This window comes from Rhinatrema bivittatum, chromosome 1 (assembly GCF_901001135.1).
Source record: "Rhinatrema bivittatum chromosome 1, aRhiBiv1.1, whole genome shotgun sequence".
Classification (NCBI taxonomy): Eukaryota; Metazoa; Chordata; class Amphibia; order Gymnophiona; family Rhinatrematidae; genus Rhinatrema; species Rhinatrema bivittatum.
This window is the reverse complement of record NC_042615.1, coordinates 778,399,465-778,423,026: the sequence shown is the minus strand read 5'-3', so window position 1 is coordinate 778,423,026 and position 23,562 is coordinate 778,399,465. Positions and strand designations below refer to the sequence as shown.

At 39.6% G+C, this 23,562-nt stretch overlaps 1 protein-coding gene across 1 annotated transcript in view; it reads left to right on the top strand.

Moving 5' to 3' along the window:
• SMAD4 (SMAD family member 4) overlaps positions 1-23,562 on the top strand; it is a 180,898-nt gene that overhangs the window by 59,527 nt on the left and 97,809 nt on the right. The window contains exons 2-4 of the mRNA XM_029579983.1: positions 4,284-4,659; positions 10,152-10,326; positions 16,552-16,581. Coding sequence (XP_029435843.1) covers positions 4,420-4,659; positions 10,152-10,326; positions 16,552-16,581 — 445 coding nt within the window. The 5' untranslated portion in view covers positions 4,284-4,419. The remainder of the gene's footprint in view (positions 1-4,283; positions 4,660-10,151; positions 10,327-16,551; positions 16,582-23,562) is intronic.

Here is a 23,562-nt window from a genome sequence, read left to right as displayed (position 1 = left end):
AAATGAAATTAAAATAATATAATAAAACCAAAGTCAGAGAAAGTTTAGAATTAAAATTCAGAGTTTAGAACTTGCTGAATTGGTTAGCATGACTCCGCCTAGGCGCACATAAATAGCCATGTCTTGAGATTGCTTTTGAACTTCTTTATGTCTGTTTGCAATCGTAAATGAGTTGGCAAGGTATTTCAAAGCTTGGGGCCTGCGATGGAGCTTGCCCTCTCACGGACCTCACTAAGTCTTGCTGATTTAATTGTTGGAATTGAAAGGAGACCCTTATTACTAGAGCGAAGATTTCTTTGTGGTATATGTAGCCGTATGGCATAATTTAGCCATTCTGTTTTATTTCCATGTATTATTTTGTGGAGGATACACGCTACTTTGTATTGCACCCAAAAAATTATGGGCAGCCAGTGTAATGAAATTTAAAATGGGAGTGATATGATCACATTTTTTTTGTCCCAGATAATACTCTTGCTGCCGCATTCTGTAAAACTTGCAATGGTCTTATGGTGGTGAGGGGAACACCAAGCAATAATGCGTTGCAGTAGTCTGTTAGAAAAAATCAAGGCTTGGAGAACTGTTCTGAACTCTTTTACATCCAGAAGGGGTTTCAGTTTCTCAGAGTGAGAAGCTTAAAATAGCCATCTCTTATTTTTTGTGCAACGTGTTTTTTTTTAACCCTAGTTCCGTGTCCAGCGTAATACCTAAATCCCTAACGGCTAGGCATGGCTTTATCTTAGTAATAATTCTAAGACAAAGTGGTGGAATGTCATGATCCATACATGTGCGTTCCAGTAGTATCCCGTATACTCTTTAAAACCCTTACTATTACACACAAAGCCATATTCACACACAACTCAGACTGGCTTGACGAGCCACTCTGTCTCACATGCCCTAATTGGCCTGCCAGAACCTCCAACAAAGGGACCCTCCATGTGCCCTCCCTAAAGAAGGCACACCTATCATTCACGAGAGATCGGGCCTTCTCCATTGCCGGGCCTACGCACTGGAATGCACTCCCGACCAACCTCAGGCTAGAGTCATGCCCCTTGAAATTTAGATCCCAACTAAAGACTTGGTTATTCAAACAAGCCTACCCTCAGAACCATTAAGAGTCCCCCCTCCTAATCGCTCCCCTATTCCTCCAGACATTACCCAATCCTTGTACATAGTTATGTTATAATTGCAATGCATTTGTTTCCAAGTTGCTTTTTGCGTTTGTTTTGCTCTTTCCATGCTACTCCTATCAGTTCTTTGTACCCCCTCCCCTTTTCCCTGTTCATTGTATTTTCCATCCTTTAGTTCCACTGTAAACCGATATGATGTTTCGACTAATACCGGTATAAAAAATTCTTAAATAAATAAAATCTCCATTTTATTTGTATTAAGGATGAGCTTCCGTGGTATAAGTAGTTGATTGATTGCATTTAAATACATAGCTGTAGTTTTAAGAGATTGTTCAATAGATACATCAATGTGGACAAGGAATTGTATCTGCATAAATATAAAAATTAAGACCGAGCCCTGAGAAAAAGTGACAAATAGGTAAAAGATAAACATTAAAAAGTGTTGCGGAGAGTGTGGAGTCCTGGGGTACTCCAGTTTCTAAAGGTAAGTTATTGGAGTATGTATTTCTTATCTTTACGTGGAAAAGCCAATTGTTTAAAAATGACCTGAACCAATTTAAAACAGTATTTTGAATTCCAATCTCTTTAAGACGGGATAGTAAGATACAATGGTCCACCGTATCGAAGGCTGCAGAAAGATCCAATAAAATTAAAAAATAACTGGCCGTAATCAAAACCTCTGAGAATTGTGTCAGATAAAGAGATTAAAAGGGATTCAGTGTTAAAATTCTTTCTAAAACCGAATTGATTCGGAAATAAAATATTGTTGGATTCTAGGTATGTATGTAATTGTCGTTCTACAACTTTTTCCAGTAATTTTGCGATAAAAGAAAGATTAGATATCAGTCTGTAATTAATCACTTGTATTGCGTCCAGTTTAGGATTTTTCAGAATAGGTTTAATTAGGGCATTTTTTTATATATCGGGATAAGTACCTTCTGTTAGTGTTAAATTAATAATCGTAGCGATTGGTGTAGCAATGTTATTAGCAACTGTTTTTAAGGTAGAAATTGGAATTGAGTCTAGGGGGTGTTTGGCAGTGTTTAATGTATTAATCAGGACTTCAATTTCCAGGGTTGAGGTTGTATCAAAAGTATCCCAAGTCATATCTAATTTCGGTGTCATCTTGACCTCTTGTTTGGATGTAGAGGGGAAGGGTTTTGATCTATAAGTCTATTTTATTTTTGAAAAACTGAGCTATCTCATTTGTTGTATTCTCAGCTAGGGGTTCAGTGATTTGAGTATTATCTTTAGTTAAGTTTTTAACTATTGAAAAGAGTATCCTGGGGTTTGGTAGAATTGTTCAATCTTACTTTTGTAGTATTCTTTTTTTGCTATGTCTCTGTTTTTTTTTTTATAGTGGCTAAGGGCTATTCTGAAATTACCTAATGTCAAAGAATTTTTGTAACGTCTCCATATAGAGATCGGTATAAATTTAAGTTTAAATTAATCTTTATTAATTTTTAACAAGTATATCAAGATAATTCTCTTGACAATAAATCAAATGCATGCATTTGTAACTTATCACAAATAAAAATAAAAAGAAATTTCAGCAACTTATGTAAGCATTTCAAGTCTACAATGTGGGATCCAAGTGGTCATCTTAAATCATAATCATATATTAAATTTTTAAACTTGGCAACGGCAGGAGCTTATCTAAATAATATGAGGTGGGACTAACTCAGACATTATCAAGGCATTGAAGCTAAGTCATGAGGGTTCAAACACCCCATGTTTCAGCTAATTAATCCAGCTAACTTAAGAAACCCATGGTTTTCTAATTTCAATTTATTAGTACACCATAGGTTTCTTAAATTAGCTAGATTATTTTTTTGGTTCTTATGGGGCATAATTTATCAGCAATAATTGATGTGTTGTTCAGCCATGTAGTTGTGGCTTCAGTGCAGTTTTGATTTTTCAACTTATTGTTTATACTATCCAATTCCTTTGTTAACTCTTCAGGTTTTGGTTGTGATTGGTAAGATATATGGACAGGTTCATTGGCCGTTTGTGAAATAGGTTGCATATACTCAGTTTTTACATGTAAAAGAGAATGATCTGACCAAGGTACCTGTGTTATAGAGATATTTGTTCTGTGATCGAAGTATGTGTTGGTGAATATCAGATCCAATGCATGTCCTGCTTTATGAGTAGGTTTATTGGATCGGAAATGATATCCTAAAGCTTCTAAAGATTCAAGCAGAATAGTGCATGCGTTATCTAAAGGAGTAATGTCTATATGTAAGTTAAAGTTACCTAAGACTATGGATGGTTTGTTGGGATTTAAGGAAAATGGTAAGTAATTCAATAAGTGGAGAGATATTGTGATCAAGTAATTTTGGAGGACAATATTCCACACAAATTTGTAAAAATTCAGATTCTAATAACATTACTTCATATGGTTGACATATAGAGATTGGTATAAATTTAAGTTTAAATTGTTTCTTGGCTATTAACATTACACCTCCTCTACGGTATTGTAGTCGTGGGGCTGAGAAAACATCATAATTTACATCTGCTATTTGATTGATTAACACATCTGTAGATTTCAACCATGTTTCTGTTATGGCAAAAAAGTCTGTTTTTTTGTCATGGATCAGGTCCGATATTAAAGCTGCTTTTTAGAAATGGCTTGAATATTAATGAGAAAGAAGGTCAGGAAGAGACAATTGGATATTAAAGGTTTATAATTATACTTAATATTAATTAAATTCCTATGCAATATTATTCGATTTCTCTTTGTCTTCATGTTGTCTTGATATTTCACCAAGCGTTGTTTCTTGTTAATCCCATTGTATATACAGATTGGGATGGTTTGTGATGCCATGTCTGACTGAAATAACAATAATTGGATTACATTCCAATTTGGGTACTTGCCAGGTTCTTATGTCCTGGATTGGCCACTGTTGGAAACAGGATGCTGGGCTTGATGGACCCTTGGTCTGACCCAGTATGGCATTTTCTTATGTTCTTATGTTCAGTTAAGTAGTACATTCATGGTAGTTTTTATTTATTTTATTTTTTTAGTAGTTACAGTTATTAAGATTGTAAGATTGAAGTTCAATTTTCACAGTATTCTCTAAAAACTATAACTTTGTAGTAATTACAGGGTATCATTTCTGATTTATAACTAACTTTTTTGTTCACTTTTTTCAGATATTGCTGCAGTTTGCCACACTGTGGCAGGACAATTTGAGCAGAATTTCGCAACAACACCTGTGGCTCGTGCGTCAGAACTGAAGAGCAGCACAGAGATTTTATCTTCAAGAAAAAGCTGGATCCAGCTGACAGTATGTCTATTACCAACACACCGACAAGTAATGATGCTTGTCTGAGCATTGTGCACAGTCTGATGTGTCACCGACAAGGTGGAGAGAGTGAAACCTTTGCGAAACGAGCAATTGAAAGCTTAGTAAAGAAACTGAAGGAAAAGAAAGATGAACTGGATTCTCTGATTACAGCTATAACCACTAACGGAGCTCATCCTAGCAAGTGTGTGACCATCCAGAGAACCCTGGATGGAAGGCTTCAGGTCAGTATAAACACAGTGAAATTACCTTATAGATAATAATCAGTGTTGATAAGAGGTTTGCATAGAAGTCATCATGGACAAATCAGTACTAATACTGTATATGTTTTAATGTTTTGTTTTATTACGTATGTCTTAATCTGTTATGTGAATGTGTGTTTGAATAGAAAATGTGAATGTGAATGTGTGTCTGAATAGAAAATAGAACATATGTATGTCTCTCTCTGAATAGAAAATAGAACAAGGAAGAACACTAATGCAAAGATCTTCAGTATTGACAAAAACATTACAATTTTTATTTACTTAAATCAGCCTAAAACAAGGTTGAATATTGCACAAGCACTTTCATACAAAAACCCCCCAAAACCTATTATTTTCTAGTCTATAATAAAACCATCTGGTGTACAAGCAATCTTAGCAGCTAATGCCAGCTTAATTTCCTAGACATGTTGTAAGTCTTAACAGAGATACTAGATTGTTGAAGCAAAATGATGCCAAATGAGTTGTAGGAAAGTCTCACTACTTCAATGTCTTGAAAGCAATATTTAGACAATCGGACACTCAAGCCAAGTAAGATGCAAAAATAAATGCCTCATTCCCCAATAAAAGGCCCATGGTTTCACCAATGATAGCTTCTTCAGCGGGAGATCACAAGCAAATCGAGGACTCAAAATGCTACAAATGAAAAATAATATGTAATTGCCTGTACTGATTAAAATCACATTTGCTAGCAGGGATGACAATGTAAAAAATACAGATAACTTACAAACATTCACAAATGTATTTTTTGTCTGGCAACAACTGTTTACTGCTTTGTAGCTTTCTTAGGGAAATACAGTCTTCAAACATGAAACATTTTATAATTGTATTTACTATCTATGCCTTTAATGAAATTAAGCTCTTGACATTGCATCTGGCACATCTTCTAGTTCAAAATACATTGAAAACATTTTATCTTTTATTGTTGAGATCGTGTAAACCTCTTGTGATGGATAAGAAAAAGAATTGAAAAGTTAATAATATATTTTTTTCTCAGCATATTGTGATACTTTTTATTTTTATTTATTTATGTTTAACAAGTATATCAAGATAATTTTCTTGACAATAAATCAAATGCATACATTTGTAACTTATCACAAAGGAAAATAAAAAGAAATTTCAACAACTTATGTAAGCATTTCAAATCCACAATGGTCATCTTAAATCATAATCATATATTACATTTTTAAACTTAGCAACGGCAGGAGCTTATCTAAATAATATGAGGTGGGACTAACTCAGACATTAATAAGGCATTGAGGCTAAGTCATGAGTGCTCAAAAACCCCGTGTTTCAGAATTATCACACAAAAACTGTGTTAATTGGGATGGCAAGAAAAAGAAGAATGATTTATCTTTAAACTTAATTAAGCATCTGCAAGGAAATCTTAACGTGAAAGTTGCTCCCATCTGTAAAACCTGGGGCCTTAATATCAAAAACTGCTTCCTCCTTTTCTGCTTGGATTTAGACACGTCTGGAAATATCCTGACTTGCATCCCCATACATTTTTCGGAGCGATGTTTAAAAAATAACTTCAAAATCCATTCCTTGTCCATTTCCAAAGCAAAATTAACTATCAAGGTAGCTGGTTCGGCATGGGTTTGATCTGATGATTTCAAAAAGTCCGTAAGGTTCAAACCTACAGCTCCATTCTTTTCTTTACCTGGTTCCTTCGTAGGTCCAGGAGTCTCACCAGACGCCTTTCCTAAATCATTTCTCACATGACTCTCATGACTATTGATGATTTTCACCGTATTTTCTAAAGATTTAATTCGAGCTTCATGGTCATCAATTTTAAATTTAAGTGGCTCAATCTGTTTTATCATCAGGTTCCCAAGCTCAACCATAGTTTCCCATAGTGATTCTAGAGTTATTTGTCCCGGTCTTTGTGGACAATAAGAAGAAATTTTTAAATTTAACTGCTGAAGCATGGATGTGCTCCTCGGTTGACTCAGCTCCAATTCGCCTCTGTCTGGACTTCCATGGTTAGCTTCATGCCCTCCTGGCTGTTCTTCCACGCTGCTTTCTCCCGACGGCAAACTCCCTGGCCAGCTCTTCCCGCTAACGCTTTCAGCCTGCAGGGCTTCCGGGTCCCCATCCGGGTCTTGCAGCGTCGCTGGGTTCCTTGGCACCTCCCTCAACATCGGGGATAGTGTGATCTCTGAGTTTGGCAGGGAACTCAACTCCTCTCCTTCTGTTCCCTGCTCCCGCGTCTCCACTCCCGATGGTACTGCTCCTCGGAGAACGTGGGCGTCCATCGGGCCCGTACTTAGTGTCTCAGAGGTAGCCCCAGGGAAGGTTTTCTCCCGAGCTCACCTTTTCCTGGCCGAATGGGGCATTACAAAAGGAAATTTTATCAAGAAATTCACAAGGTAAAAGCACCACACTCACGATGCTAGTGCTCCGTCGCCATCTTGGGATACCTTTTATTTTTTTTATTTTTTTTTTTTCACTGGTTTATATTTAGGGACCTTTGTTTTAAGCAGGCTGAATTAGCCATGACATAGGGTGATGTCATCCAGCATCACTGAACCAAATTTTCTCTTCTAACTTGTAAGTATGTGCAGGAATTTCCGCGTGAGTGTCCTCAGTCATTTTTTGTTCGAGCACAGCACAAACATGTACTTTGAAGATATTTGAAAAAATTATCTAAGTTTTCATTCTTTCTCTTTAGTTCTTAGTTGTTTTCAGTTGCCTCACTGCCCCCTGCAGCACCCACAGCAGCACTTTTCAGTGCTACAAAAGAAAAAGTACTTTTTATTCAGTTTTGCCTCCTCAAGATCTTCATCAAGTTGAAAAATATAGTGAGCGATTTTAAGCGGTAAGGTTATGTCCCTCTCTGATGGGTGTGAATTGTTCTACTGCTGCTTTGGTCCAGACCACAGCCAAGCAAAGTGCTGTGCCTGTGGATGGACGTCCCCTCGCACTCAACGTTCAAGTGCTTATAAAATGAAGGAGCTGTGGTAAGGCCCTCAGAGGCTGCAATTGTTTCTCTACCCACGGTGCAGCATAGTTTGCCTCACTGGGAATAGTTGAGCAGGAGTTCCTCAAAAACTTCTCCATTGGCACACCATTCTGAAGCCTTTGGGTCGAGAAAGAAGCAGCATCATTCTGCAGAGTAAACTACACTGAAGAAACATAAGTGTATGCATGGTGCATTGGTGCCGATTAAACATACCTCGATAAATGGTACACCAGCTGCTTTGATGCACAGTGCATTGATACGGTCACCTCTTGACACATTGACACATGGTGCAGAACCCCCATCAGCACCCAGTGCATCAGCACTGACAATGCATGACCTATCAATGCATAGCAAACAGACATTATTTATTTCTTTATTTATTTATAACTTTTTTATACCGAAGTTCAATTAACAGAGTTAATTATCAATCTGGTTTACATTACAACCAAAACATTGACAGTAACAGAGATTGTCTTACATAGACTTACATATACATATCTTATATGTATATGTATATATATATACATATGTATATGTAAGACATATACATATGTCTTACATATACATATGGCTGTAGTGTCTCTTTAATACAACTGGACCTGTGGCTGTTGACGCAATCTCATTTGGTACTGACTTAATTGATGTGTTTGATGCAAAGCCACTTGGTGCATTCAAAACACTAGCCTTTATAGAAGGCATTGTGATTACTACCCTCAACCGATAGCCTTGATGCTTTTAATGTAACTGCAAATTCACTCTCTGCTTCAACGGCGGGGGAGGGGAGAAGGGGGAATTGGATACAGACAACAACGAACATGAGCCCTGACTTGGGCCGGTTTGGGGTATTGACACAGACATAAGGGAAAAAGCACAGGACAGCTTCTACGGCCAAGACGCAAAGCAAAAACCACAAGCAGCATTGTCTGAATTATCAAGAAGGCTCCTATCCCAGTAAAAATGTTGCTAGCAGTAATTTGTTATGGGTTTAAAAGTTGCTTGGTTTTGATTGTAAATATTACTACCCTTATCATAAGGCTTGGGGGTTATTGCACGGAGTTAATACCCTTAAAAAGAACCATGGGGGTATCCTGCAAGGAGCGGCAGATACTACCATAATAAGCTTGATGGGCAGACTAGATGAACCATCTGTTCCTTTTCTGCCGTCATTGCTATGTTGTTATGTATGTTACTTCAAGTCCTTGATATACTTGCTGCAGTTGAAACGTAAGTCTCCTGCACCAACTACATCAACACCGCATTGAGCCCCGGATCATGGGCAACTTGATGGCATACTCACACAACTATATGCTGAGTGACCAAGACCATGTGCAGAAGGGGATTTTACTTCTGCCCAGCAAATTCATGTTAGCTCAGGACTCTTTCCTGCTCAGCTGGAACATTGATCTCATATATGCTTTTCCACTGATACCAGTGATCACCAAAACTGCGCAGAAAGGGGCAGATTTTTAAAAAGTACGTGAGCGCGTACTTTTGTTCGCGCACCCGGCACAAACAAGAGTACACAGGATTTTAATAGATACGCGCGTATCTTTTAAAATCCGGGGTCGGCGCGCGCAAGGCTACGCAAAATCGGCAGCCTGCGCGTGCCGAGCCACGCAGCCTGCCTCCTTTCCCTCCACCTCCCCTCACCTTCCCCTCCCTTTCCCTACCTAACCCACCCCCCAGCCCTATCTAAACCCCCCTACCTTTATTATTAAAGTTACGCCTGCTGGCCCGGGAGCAGTTTCGGAGGCCTCGGCCACGTCCCCGAAATGCCCTCGGGCCGGAACCACGCCCATGGCACCGCCCCCGGAATGCCCCCCGATGATGTGCTGCAGCGACAAGCCCCCCGATACACCCCCCCCAGGAAAGCCCTGGGACTTACGCGCGTCCCGGGGCTTGTGCGCGCCGCCGAGCCTATGCAACATAGGCTCGGCACGTGCAGGGGGTGGAATGGGCAGCTTTTCGGGGGTTATGCGCGTACCCCTTTGAAAATCTGCCCCAAAGTGCTTCAGGACTGAGCGTGGCTTATCATAGTTCCAGTGTGGCCCAGACAAATGTGGTTTCCTTTTGTGCTTCAGCCTTCACCTCTTTAATCTGGAGAGTGAAAAGATGGAACAAGCTGATGTCTTTGCTCATCAGCTTTAGCAGAGCAAAATGGAAGTGCAGACAGATGTTTGGTGTGCAGGTTTCAAAGTAAATTAATACTGAAAAATTTCAAATTCAGCACCCTATCACATCCACTTGACAGCATGAATATTGTTGTTGAAGTATTTTTGCTTACTTTATCATTCTGGTGTCTAGACTGCAATTTGTTCTTTCATTTACAGGGGAAACAGTAGGAACAATACTGTGCTACACCAGAATTATTCTTTGCTGTGGTGCTGGAGATTGGTGTTCAGAATTTTCTGGTTTAAACTTAGCTAAATTGGTTAATTGATTTTGTTTTTTCCTCACCATTCTTACCTGTTCCCCTTTCTATTTGTTGCAGGTGGCTGGGCGGAAAGGTTTTCCACATGTGATCTATGCTCGACTCTGGAGGTGGCCTGATCTTCACAAAAATGAGCTGAAGCATGTTAAATATTGTCAGTTTGCTTTTGATCTAAAGTGTGACAGCGTGTGTGTAAATCCATATCACTATGAGCGTGTGGTATCTCCTGGCATTGGTAAGCATGTGGGCCACCAACAGAGAACTAGAAATCATTAAAATGTAATTTAAAATGTATGTAAGGGTAACTCATTTACATTTCTGTGTTTGTCATCAGTTTCTAATATTATTTTCTCTAGGTGTAGCACTTTACTTGCATGTCTGTGGATAGATTTTTTAAATAGTCTCTTCCCCATTTTTCGTCGATAAGTAGGCTGAATTAGCCGTTACATGTGGGTGACGTCACCTGGCAGTTCTTAATGGACTCATCTCTCTTAGCCGGTAGAGCTTTGAGCTCTACTGAGTATGTGCAGGAGCTCCCTGCTGAGCCTCATTGGCCATTTTTTGTCAGATGACAAGCAGGGACTTCTACTCAGTCTGTCCTCATAATTTTTCTGTAAAGTCTTGAATGTAATAATTCTACTTCAGTACTTTCATTTTCTAATTGCCTCGCTGCCTCTGCAGCACCTACAACAGCACTTTACAGTGCTATTATTTTTTTTTTATTTTTATTTTCATATTTGCTCAAGCTCTAAGTGACATACACTCATAAAAGATGCATAAAAGCAAGACAGAAAAAAAGGAAAAAAAAATAGAAAATATATTTTTATCCAGAGGCCTTTCCATCTCAACATGTTAAGCTAGAAGAAAAAGTCTACAGTGAGTGGATTCTAAACTTGCATCTGAGGCAAGTTCATTTCCAAACATAAGAAACCCTGGTACAATGATGAACTAAGAAGCATGGAATAGAACCTTAGGAAACTAGAGTAACAATGGTGGAAATGTTGTTCGACTGAATCCCTAGAAAAATATAAATCTTGCCTCACAAAATACCAAACACTAACCAATAAAACAAAAAAAGATTATTATGCCAAACAGATTCACGGGGCTATTTTTAATTCTAAACTTCTCTTTGAGACAGTTAAACATCTAATTAAAGACCCAACATCTTATATATCAAGAAGCTACAATTTCACAAAGGCCTCTTGCAATGAGTATGCCACCGTACTTTTAGACAAAATCAACAAGTTGAAAAAACAATTCACTATCTGTTCCCCAACAAAAGCAACTGAAGGCTCAAAGGACACAGTGAAATGGTTCACATTTGACAGAGTATCGAAGTTGAAAATTTGTCGAATCATTAATAAAATAAAACCAACTACTCATCCACGTGACTCAATACCGACTAGTTCATTAAAAAAGTGCACCAAGTTATCACTCCTACGATCACATCCCTGATTAACCATTCACTATCAGAAGGAATCATACCTCAAGGTTTAAAACAAGCAGTGATAAAACCAATCCTAAAAAATAAGTCTGGTCAAACAGACTGGGACAACTATCGCCCAATATCTAACCTGACGTTTCTTGCCAAAGTATTTGAGAAAGCAGTGTTATCCCAACTTGAATATCATTTGGAAGATCATAATATTCTATACCCAAATCAATTTGGATTTAGGAAACATCACTCAACAGAGACATTACTCTTCTCATTAATGGACTCATTCATCCGAGGACTCGACACAGATGAATCTTATTGCTTAGTGCTAATAGACTTAACAGCAGTCTTTGACACTGTCGATCATAATCTATTATGCCATCAGCTGAGAAACATTGGGATCAACGGTACAGTTAGCAAATGGTTCTCATCATTTCTCTCTAACAGAACATTTCAAGTCAAACTGGGCAACCAGATATGACACCTTCTTGTGTGATATAGGTGTCCCTCAAGGCTCAGCCTTCTCAGCAACACTATTCAATATTTACATGCTCCCACTATGTAAACTATTGACAAATCTGGAAATAAACTTCTTGTATGCAGACGACCTACAGTTCTACATACCACTCTCCAGATCATTTGAAAATACAGCAGCAATAATATCTACATACATGAAAGCAATGCAACAAGAACTTTCGCAAATTAAACCCTAAAAAGACTGAAATAATCTGGCTGAGTTAGAAGCTCATTGATAGTTAAACCACCTGCCTTAGACCTAGGCAGCTTTCAAATTAATCCCTCAGATCAAGTATGGGATTTAGGTGTACAGCTAGATGAGAACCTCACAATGAAAATGCACATCAAGAAATTGATTGACAGGCTACGCTAAGCTACGTATACTACAAAGACTGAAAACACTTAACTTTTGTGGTCTTTTGTACGGTATAACAAACTCTAATACTCTAAAACCTTGACCACTGTAACTCCTTACTTCTAGGACTACCAGCAAGTCACTTAAAACCACTACAACTACTACAAAACGTTGCAGCAAGACTATTAATAGGATTTATTTTTATTTTATTTTTAAAAGTTTTTATATACCGCGAAATGGTCAGGATTTGGTCGTCTAGGCGGTTTACAGTAAAACATACATAATTTAAAAAATTAAAACAAATGGTATACATTCTATATAAAATGATAAAATTAATAAAATTTTAACAACTATTAAAATTGTAACAAGAATATAGTATAAGACAAATTTAACATCAGTATTGTAATAGAATATTTACGATCAGAAATATTTAACATATGGTTATCGATAAAAACAAAAGCGGTATTGACAATTAATATAAGATATTAATTGGGGTTATGTAAACAGAGTTAATTCATTTAGCTGGGGTTGTAAGCACACTTAAATAGATATGTTTTTAATTGTTTTCTAAATTCTCCTGTATTTTGAATTAATCTAATATTTTCTGGTATAGAGTTCCAGAGACGAGGGCCTGCAACTGAAAAGGCCCTTTCTCGAGTCATGTCCAGTCTTGCATTTTTTTACCAAGGGTACTTCTAAAATGCACTTATCCATGGATCTAAGAAATATCACATTACACCCTCACTGATGGCACTGCATTGATTACCTGTACAATCCAAATCTACTATAAAGTAATAACAATAATATTCAACATCAGTCATTCCAATAACATCAGACTGTTAGGAGTGACACTACAGCCATATAACCCTCAACTAACACTAAGATCTCAAAATAAAGTACTACTGAATATTCCCACAATACGGAGCATACACCTGACACAAATAAAAGATAGAGTATTCTCCATAGCGGGTCCAAAGCTCTGGAATTCTCTACCGGAGTCATTACATATCTTACCAGATAGAAATTAAAAGAGAATTAAAACATGGCTATTCATAAACACATATAACTTAACTTAAAAACTCAGAATATACGAACCACAAACACAAGAAGGACAAAAGATAATTGTATCATGAAGAATAAATCAACTGAAAGAATGCAAGATTCTCAAAATACCCAAAGACTAAGTTGTGAAAATGACCTTTTTTTTTTCTGAAATTACCCATACACCGTGCCTTTTGTACTAATTTAATGCCTAATGTCCCAGAAACCGCCTTTATATAGATAGAAATCAATACCTACAGATGATTAATATCATTGTAACTGGTCTTTTTGTTTCTGATTGTTTGCTGAATTTATAACTGTGACTGTCACCTGTAAACCATTGTGATCTATACATGGAACGACGGTATATTTATTTTATTTTATTTATTTAAAGTTTTTCTATACTGGCATTCGCGATAAATATCGCATCATGTCGGTTTACAATTAACAAGTAGATAGGGAACAAAAGGCAATAAATAACATTGATCTAAGTAATAATAATAATAAAATAATAGTAATAGTAGTAAAAAACGTTAAACAAGAGAAGGCTAAGGAATGCAGTTACAATAAAACAAGGGAGTAATATAACTTGGATCAGAGAAAAGAAGCAGGGGTTTAAATATATATAACATATATGCCAGTCAATGTGCTTATAGCGTTGAAGAATTGCCCTTATGAGGTAGGGATATTAATTACTATGATTAAGGCAAAGTCTGAGCGAATAGGTAATAATGGAATAGGTTTAGTTTAGTTCAGGAAAGGCTTTCGTGAATAGCCACGTTTTAAGTCTATAAAAAAGGTATATAAAATTTCTAAATAAAATAAATAAATAAATAAATAAATAAAAGGTTTGTAGCATGTCAAGCCCTCCATTACATAAACTACCGTTCCATGGGTCTTAAATGAAGTCCTGAGAAAACCTGTGTTTTGAGCTGGAGTTACCTCCACTTTAATTCTTGACATGGAAAGTAGTATTCCGTGTTGCAGTCACCTCTGCTAGAAGAGTCAGCGAACTCCAAGCTCCAGTACACTATGTACTCCATGTATGCAATTCTTTCACAACAGGGTAGTCCTCCGTACTGTCTGAAATTTCTAGTGAAGGTTGTCTTAGCATGCCATATCAATAAATCTGCTTACCTTCTTTCTGAGACCTCATGTGCATGAAGGAGAGAAAAACCTTCATAGCTTGGACTACAAAAGAGCCTTAGTCTATTACAAGAAACAAACGCAGCCACATCGCCAAACTTCTCAATAGTTTGTGTCATATGTCCCTAACAGGCTAGATATGGCAGATACCAAAAGGACATTTGTCTAACTGGATCGCTGAATGCATTCAACACTGTTACACTGCTACACTTTAGCAGGATTGCAAGTCACACTCTATACAAGCTCATCAAGTGAGAGCTATGGCTTCTTCTATTATTCATTTTCAAGAAGTGCCTATTGAAGACATCTGAAAAGCTGCAACTTGGTCATCAGTTCACACTTTTATGTTACATTACTATCTGAACAGCCTCTCAAGGACTGACAGTAAATTCAGACAAGCAGTTTTGCGAAACCTGTTCTCACAGTAGTCTACACTCCATGGTGGGGTCCAGGTGCTTACTCAGTAAACGCTATGCTGAAATCCTCAGCTTGGGACTGACCACATATAATGGCTAATTCAGCCTGCTTATTGACAGAAAAAGCAAGTTTGCTTAACGTTAATGGTGTTCCATAGATATCAGGATGAATTAGCCATGGAATACCTGCCTACCTCTTTGGAGAGTCGACTACATTTTATTTATTTATTTATTTATTTAAATACTTTTACTATACCGATACTCAAGACGAAGGTCTTATCGTACCGGTTTACAATGGAACAGGGGGGAAACCAAATCAACAATTTAAGAAGAAGGTAAAGTTACATTAAACAGGGAGCGAAAACCTGGAAGATGGAAGACAGGAAAGATTTCAAAAGATAACAACTGGAGGGTGATAAAATAATCAACGAGGAACAGTAGAGTAGTGAGATAGCAACATAGATAGTAGTGAGATAGCAACATAGATAGAACATAGATAGTAGTGAGATAGCAACATAGATATACACTGAGGAGGCTCGCAAGGCAACAGTCTATTAGCTAAGAAAGTATTAGCTACCTACAAAAAACATCATTTATGGTAAGCAAACTTGCTTTACTTTTTTCACACATGCTTCACTGAAATGATAGTTCAGGGAACTTTTCTAAAGGTTTATTTGGCTGGAATCAGGAGTTATCCAAATTTAACTTATTAAACCACTGTTGAACATATTCTCTTTTAGTGGCTAAATTTAATCCCCTAAATACCAAGGTGCATAAACTTGTTTGGTCAAAAAAACAGGGAATGGTTAGGTTGCGAGAAAAGTTAGCTGGTTAGTGTGGATTTTCTGTGCTAACTAGCTAACATATATTTATTTATTTATTTATTTATTTATTTATTTATAACTTTTATATACCGACATTCTTGCATTAAATGCAAATCATGCCGGTATATAACAACTAGGCAAATGAATTGCGGGCTTAAATCTATTTGGCCAAATTTTCATGCACAAACTTTGATGGTTAGGTTTGGAAGAAAATATACCTAAAGATAAAAGTTAACTGGTTATCCTTGCCACTCAGCAGCTCTATTAATGTTGACCCCTAAGTGATTAAGAATTGAGTGCCAGATAATTGTTTGAAATTATATTTGCTGCTTTTTGTATGAAAGGCACACCACTGGTAGGTTCTGAAGAGTGTAGACTTAACTCTGCTCGAATATCTGGTGGAGCTGAGGAAGAGATATAATAATAGTCTGACACCTTGCTTTCATGTTGGAGGATTCTCCTGAAATTTTAGACATCGCGCTTGCTGAATCTGAAGGAAATGTATGTGGTTAAGTTTGCCTTTTAAAGAGTTCATCATGAAATCATTGAGCAATACTGCTTTACTGATTGCTTGGTTTACTTAATTTGCCATTATTCTGATAAATAAGTGTAAATCAGTCAATGATTTTGGATTGATTCTAATACATTAGATTACTACGGATCTATCTTGTAAATAATTAACTGGACACCGTTGTGTTGTGAAAATAACTATTTCTTGTTTCTTTAGATCTTTCTGGATTGACGCTGCAGAGTTCTGGTAGGTTCTTTCTGTTTACATTAAGGGTGTTGATTTGTCAATGTAATGTAAAGTGGTCTGTAAAAGGGAAGGAAGATCAAGAGGAATAGCATTGTAAATAAAATGTACATACTGACTCTTCACTGTTGCAAATTTAGAGGAAGAACATGTGTTTGTGGAAGGATGAAATAGTAGCTGCCTCATTCTGTTCAACATGTTTTGGAAGATGCTTGAATTTCCACATTCCAAGCTCTGCTAAATCTGTGGCTTCCTACCATTTTCTATTGGTTCACCCCTCACACCCCACAAAACTCTGAGAAATCTCATGTAACTTTCCCACAGCTTGTAATAACATCGCAACACACATCAGATATTCAAATAACATACCTCAGCTTTATTTATTTTTAAACCCTATTGTTTTGGGAATTTAAAACGAAAACTTGTGTACCATTCCTCGCCAGCTTCCTTAGCACCATTGGCTTTCTGGTTGCCCAAGTAGAATTTCATGAGCTAGTTGATCATGCTTGCCCTTTAAGAGAGTAATTTTGAAATGTTTTTACACATTTTCAAATTTAGAAATCATCAGTAGCCTGAGCAGGACTGTCCTGTGTTGTATTCTTCATTTTCCTAATAAGGTTAAATCAAATATAGCAAACAGATGTTGGGATTACAAAGTCAACAAATAACTTAAATTATATAATATTAACTTTTTCTTTTTATTATTTTATTTTCTGTTTTGGTTTGTATATTTAATCCTATTTTTAAAGGGAGATATGGTATCAGAGGAAAAGGTGCATAGATTTTAATCCACTGTCTCTTGCCCCAATGGGCTTCAGGCTGTATCCTATTAAGGCACCAAAAGCTCAAATCATGTACCATAGCTCTCCATATCACTGTATCGGAAAACCCTTTAATTTGTTATCAAAATAGTTTTATAAAACCAAAACCCAAAATTCCATTAATCTAAAAAAATTGAAAAAATCTCAAAACCTATCAATACATTTTATGTCTCTCACAGATGGCTGCCAAAAATATTTGTACCTTTTTCTCTGATACCATATCTCCCTTTAAATGTAGGGTTAAATATAAAAACCAAAACAGAAAATTATATAACATTAACCTCCTTTCTTTTTATTATTTTATTTGTTGACTTTGTAGTCCCTACATCTTTTTGTTTGCTGTATTTGACTTAAGCTTTGGGAGGTGTTGCTCTTTTGTATTGTCGTGTTGAGACCCACTTAAAAAAACCAACCCACCTGTATTTGCTTTTGGGTCTTAACTATAGACAAAGAAGAACTACACTAGAGAGAGCACCATGCCTAAAGTACTGGACACTGATTGTGATTTCAAGGAATTCAGAGCCATGGAGCACAGTTTTCCACATTGTTGATGGCTTAGCCCTGCATTAGGAGTAAACCCATCATATTTAAATCTTTGTTATAGACAAAAATATACCATAAATGTACTTTAGTTGTGCTTTTGTTCCATATTTCACTGGTCCCTTAAATTTGGGGGAAGCATACTTAAAAAAAAAAGTTTTCAAACAAAAGGCTTAGGGGTAAATTTTAAAAGGGGCACATGGGCGTCCTTGTGCGCACAGTTCCCGGCGTGCGCACATGGACAGGCTGGTTTTATAACATGCATGCGTCACTGCGCCCATGTTATAAAATCTGATATCCGCGCGCAGATGTGCATCCAATTTTATATCTGTGCACGCATGTGCGGGTGAGTGCTGATTCGTGTGTGCAAGGGGGGGGGGGGGGATTTTAGAAGCGCACGGCGATGCGATCGGGCCTTCCCCATTTCCCTCCCAGTCTGCTCCAATAAAGGAGTAGACTGGGAGGGAACTTCCTTAACCCCCTAGCTAACCTTCCTCCCTTTTCCCTTCTCCGCCCTGAGCCCTAAACCACTCCCTAAATAACCCAAGGAGACGGTTTGGATTTATGAGCCTTCCACCCAGGGGGGTTTTTGGGACCTAGTGGGTCCCTTCCCTGTCTGGGGGTTGGTGACCCTTTTGTACACTTGCTCCTTTCTTCCGTGGGGTGTAAATCTGGTGATCCAGATCCCTCCCCTTCACGAGGCTGCTGAGGCAGCTACAGGCTCAGGGCGGCTATTTTCTTTTAGTCGGTCCCTTTTTTATTTTGGCTAATTTTTTTTTCTGCCAGCAGCTCTGTGTTCCATTCTAGGAAGTAGGTATTGTGAAGTTTGGTAAATTTTTCAAGAAAAAAAGTCTGTTTTATTTTCTGATCTGTCATGTGGCCTGTACTCCTGTAACCTGAATCTCTGCACCAAAGGAAAGTATTGGTTTCTATGTATCTTGATTTGTTCTCAGAGAGTTAAAAAAAAAAAAAAAAGAGAACAAGGAACTAGATAGAGGAATCTGTGCTCGGGGAGCTCAGTGATGGGGTTTTTCAGCAGCTGCTCTGCCTGCGGAGGAGACTGAGTGTTGGCTCCGTGGCACTGAGGGGACTGTTCCTTCTTGCCGGTGAGGTGCTGGTGGTGGCGCGGTTGCGGGAAGAAACAGCATGTGCATACAGCAAAAGCATTTAGGGGTTTGTCAAGCATGGCCGCACTGGTAGAACAAGCCTCACGGATGATGGGGATCTACACTGAGGCTTTCCCCATCAGCGTGGAAACGGAGGCCATTTTCGATATCCAAGCAGCATTGGCGGGGGAGGCAGGGGAATCCCCTCCTCAACTATCGCCGGCAGGTCCCTGTCCCGCAGAGGTACAGAGAGGCACTTGCACTGAAGAGGAGTAGAGGTCTTCTGCTGGCTTTAATTTGCTTATTGCCAAGGCGTTTTTAGCGAGAACCTGGCTCTTGGCCCTAGTCTCCATGGATTCTCGACCAGTCAAGAGGCCTGAGCTGTTGAGAAGCTCTTCAGGCTGATGGTTTTCAGTGATGGATGTTAAATGGATCCAGGCCTAAATGCGCTGAAGGTGTAGGTAGGCTTTACTTAGCCGTGTGGAAGGCTACTGCAGCGGTTCTTTTCTCGCGTGCATAAGCGTGTAAATTCATTCTTACCGTGTGGCAGTTGCATGTACTAGGACCTGTATTTGCGCTGGTACTTGTGCGCATAAGACTGCAACCTAAACTTGAGCGTGTATTTGCATGCATCCTGGAGGAGTATGCGTGTATGCCCAGGAGGCATTGATGTGCGCACAAGAGGCCGCCTAGAGCTGAAGTTCAGGAGAGCTAGGCACCAGGGACGACCAGGTCCAAGTGCCTTGCTATCTGTGAGGTTTGCTGTCTGATAGCAATTCAGTCCTCACTCTTTCTCCGTTTGTGTCAGTGCTGTTTAGATGCTCAAAGTGATTTGTCTACTACAACTTTTGCCTATGTTGGGACATCCCCTTGGCCTATGGAGTCTTTGGAGGGAGAGTGGAGTGGGAGGCAAAGCAATGGTCAGTTCTCCCTTGTTCCCGAGGGCAGAACCTTTCCCGAGAGAGGATGGAGAGAGCAAGGTTGGACCTATGGACTCTGGTATAGATCCATCCTCCTCCTCCTGGGTGAAATGTTCCAGGGCATGCAGACCTTTCTGCAGGGGTGCCCAGCGAAGGCGAAGCAACCTACTATGTAGGGATCATGTACTTGGGCCTCCCATTTGTCAGTCACGGCTGGCAAATCCACAGGGAGGCTGTCCCTGGTAACGTTCAAGGAGGTCTGGATCATGAGACATCGGAGGATTCCTATGGGAAATGGCTTTTTCACCTAGAAAAGGGAGACATTGCATATGATTGAGAGCCTCTTTGGACTCTGCTCAGATTTTTCTTTTTTTCACAGAGATGTCTTGCTGAGTTTGTTGGCTCAGACCCTGAACACACTCAGCATGGCCCGAGTCTATTGGATCAGGCCCTGAACATGCTTAGTATGGCCAGAAGTCAATTTTAAGTTATGCATCCTGTTTCTTCCCCCCCCCCCCCCGTATCCAGTTCAAGAGATATTGGATTTAAAGAATGTAAATGCAGCTCTCAAGGTTTCTCGGTTCCACATGGAAACTCTGCGATCCGTCATAGAAGTAGTACACAAGGGAGAGTTCTGGCATCTCTCGCCTTGATAGAGGCATATCTGCACATAGCCATCAGGCCTGAGCACCAGAGATTCCTGAAGTTCATGGTTCTAAGGGAACATTTTCAGTTTCGAGCCCTTCCCTTCAGCTGGTGACATCTCCACATACCTTCACCAAGGTGATGATAGTGGAGGCAGCCACATTACAAAAGGAGGGTGTGTTGGTGAATCTGGATGACTGGCTTATTCATGCAAAATCAAATGACCTCTGTCGTCAATTAGTACAAAAGGTACCGATGCGCTTGAAATCTCTAGGATGGGTGGTGAACCTAGCAATGAGCCATTTAGTCCTCTTACAAACTCTGGAGTATCTGGGAGCTCAGTTCAACACACTAGAGGAGAGCGTGTTTCTCATGGAGAGAGATTGCTGAAATTGCAGAGTCAGTTTAGGCTTCTGCGAGAGCTTTTAATGCCCAGATTCTGGGACTATTTACAGTTCTGGGTTCTATGGCATCGACATTGGAGTTAATGCTTTGGGCGTTCGCACATATGCGGCCTGTGCAGGGGGCTTTTCTCCTGCTGGAATCAGTTATTGGAAGAATTTCATCTTCCTCTTCCATTAGAGGGGGAAGCTGGGGCAGTCTTTCGTGGTGCTTACTTGTATCAATCTCGAGCGTAGTGCAGAATTGGAGATTCTGAATTGGATAATAGTCATCACCGATGCAAGCCTCTCTGGATGGGGGAGGGTATGTGGTAAGATCAGTCGGCGCAGGGCCAGTGGTTGAAACAGGAGGCCTCATGGCCTAATAATTGGTTAGAGATGAGAATGGTGCTTTTTGTGTTGTTTGCCTGGCTACCAAAGTTATGCGGCCTTCTGGTACGGATCCTATCAGATAATTCGACCATGGTGGATTACATCAACCGTCAAGGTGGAACCAAGAATCAGGCAGCAAACTCGAGAGGCTCGGGAGTTGATTCTCTGGGCAGAACAGCACTTGGATTGGCTGGCAGTGTCTCACATCACTGGATTTTATCAGTTGGAGAAAGTTAGACCCCAGGGGATGGGTGCTGTCGGAGGCAGCTATGTCTCATTTATGGAAAATGGGGATATCCCAACCAAAGAGAACACCAAGGCATCACAGTTTTAAGCCGCTGAACAGAACATGGTACAAAAGAATTGGAGTGCTGGTGCTACCGTGGTTGCCCTCCCATGGTCTCTGTTTGACAAGGGATTGTGGTGGATAAAACATCCAGGCAACGTGACCCTGGTAGCTCCAAAATGGCCACATCGACCAATGTTCCCAGATCTGATCAACATGGCCATAGATGGGCCTCTGAGGGTCAGACATTGGTCGACTGTTTTCCACCAGGGCCCAATATTTTTGGGTTAGGCAGCTCACTTCTGTCTCACGGCTTCGCTTCTGAGAGGAGACAACTGAGATGGAGGGGATATTCCAAAGTGGTTATTTCTACCTTCTACATCCTTGATGTATGTGCGAATTTGGAGGATCTTTGAGTTCTGCTCTGCTGTTAATGGAGTGTAGCCTTAGTCTATTTAGGTTATGGTGTTGCATATTTTGACTTTTCTACAGAAAGGTTCTGGTCAAGGCACTGGCCTTTAACTCTTTGAGTGTCCAGGTAGCGACACTGGGTTGTCTCCAGGGTAAGGTGCAAAGGTATCCTCTATCTGCTGCACATCCGGATGTTCTGTGGTTCCTTCAGGAAGCTAAGAACTTATGTCCTCAGGTACAGAACATTTGTTCATCTTGGAATCTGAATCTAGTCATTAGAGGATTGTGTGAGGCTCTGTTTGAACCACTAAAGAGAGCTATGGTTAAAGACTTGACTCTTAAAATGGTTTTCTTGGTTGCTATTTGTTCAGCCAGGAGAATTTCAGAGCTGCAGGTGCTGTCATGTTGAGAACCCTTTCTACAGATGTCTGACTCAGGGGTATCTTTATAGCTGGTGCCTTCTTTTCTGCCTGAGGTAGTCTCTGCATTCTATCTTAGACAGTAGAGCTTCCAGCTTTTATGGATTTGGATTCCTCTACGCCTCATGCGGCGGAGCTTAGGCTCTTAGATTGGAGGCATGCATTATTGAGGTATCTAAAGGTCACTTATGATTTCCATAGATCGCATCTCCTCTCTGTAGATTGTTTCACCTCTTTGTACTGTGGAGTGGTCCAGAGAAGGGAAATAAGTTGTCTAAGCCTACAATTGTGTGGTGGCTGAAGGAAGCGATCGCGTCAACTTACATTTCTAAAGGGTGCCCTCTGCTGATGGGTTTAGAGGTGAACGTGACACTTTTTCAGGTGACTTCCTGTGCTGAGTCATATCAGGTGTCTCCGCGTGAAATTTGCCCACTTTTGCTAGGCATTATCACTTGGATGTTGGGGTTCCGACTTCCATGTGCTTTAGTGAGAGTGTTCTACGAGTGGAACTCTCCATGTCCTACCCAAGTTAAGGGGAGGTTAGGTATATCCCAGGAGTCTGGACTGATCTGGGTACGTACAGCAAAAAGAAAATTGGTTCTTACCTGCTAATTTTCGTTCCTGTAGTACCACAGATCAGTCCAAAGACCCACCCATTTACTGGGGGGGGGGGGGGGGGGGGGGGGAGAGAAGAGTCTGCTGCTTGTACTGTTGCATTGTATATAGTGCGGAGTTGTTGGAGGTTTTCAATGCTGATCGCTTATGTTAAATTTGGGAAACGAGTTTTCCGTTGTCATTTTGGGCAACTTCACCTTCTTCCGGCTTGTTGGAGGGGAGCGAGTTTACTTAGAAGCTTACTTAGAAATTTATGGTTGTTGCTGTCATCTTGGCTTGGGTACAGGTCAGTACTGAGGGACTGCAGGTGGCACACTGGGTTATATACAGTGCCTGCAAAACTTTGTCTACATCTGCTGGAAGGGAGGCAAAATCCAGGAGTCTGGACTGATCTGAGGTACTACAGGAACGAAAATTAGCAGGTAAGAACCAATTTTCTTAGCAGCAG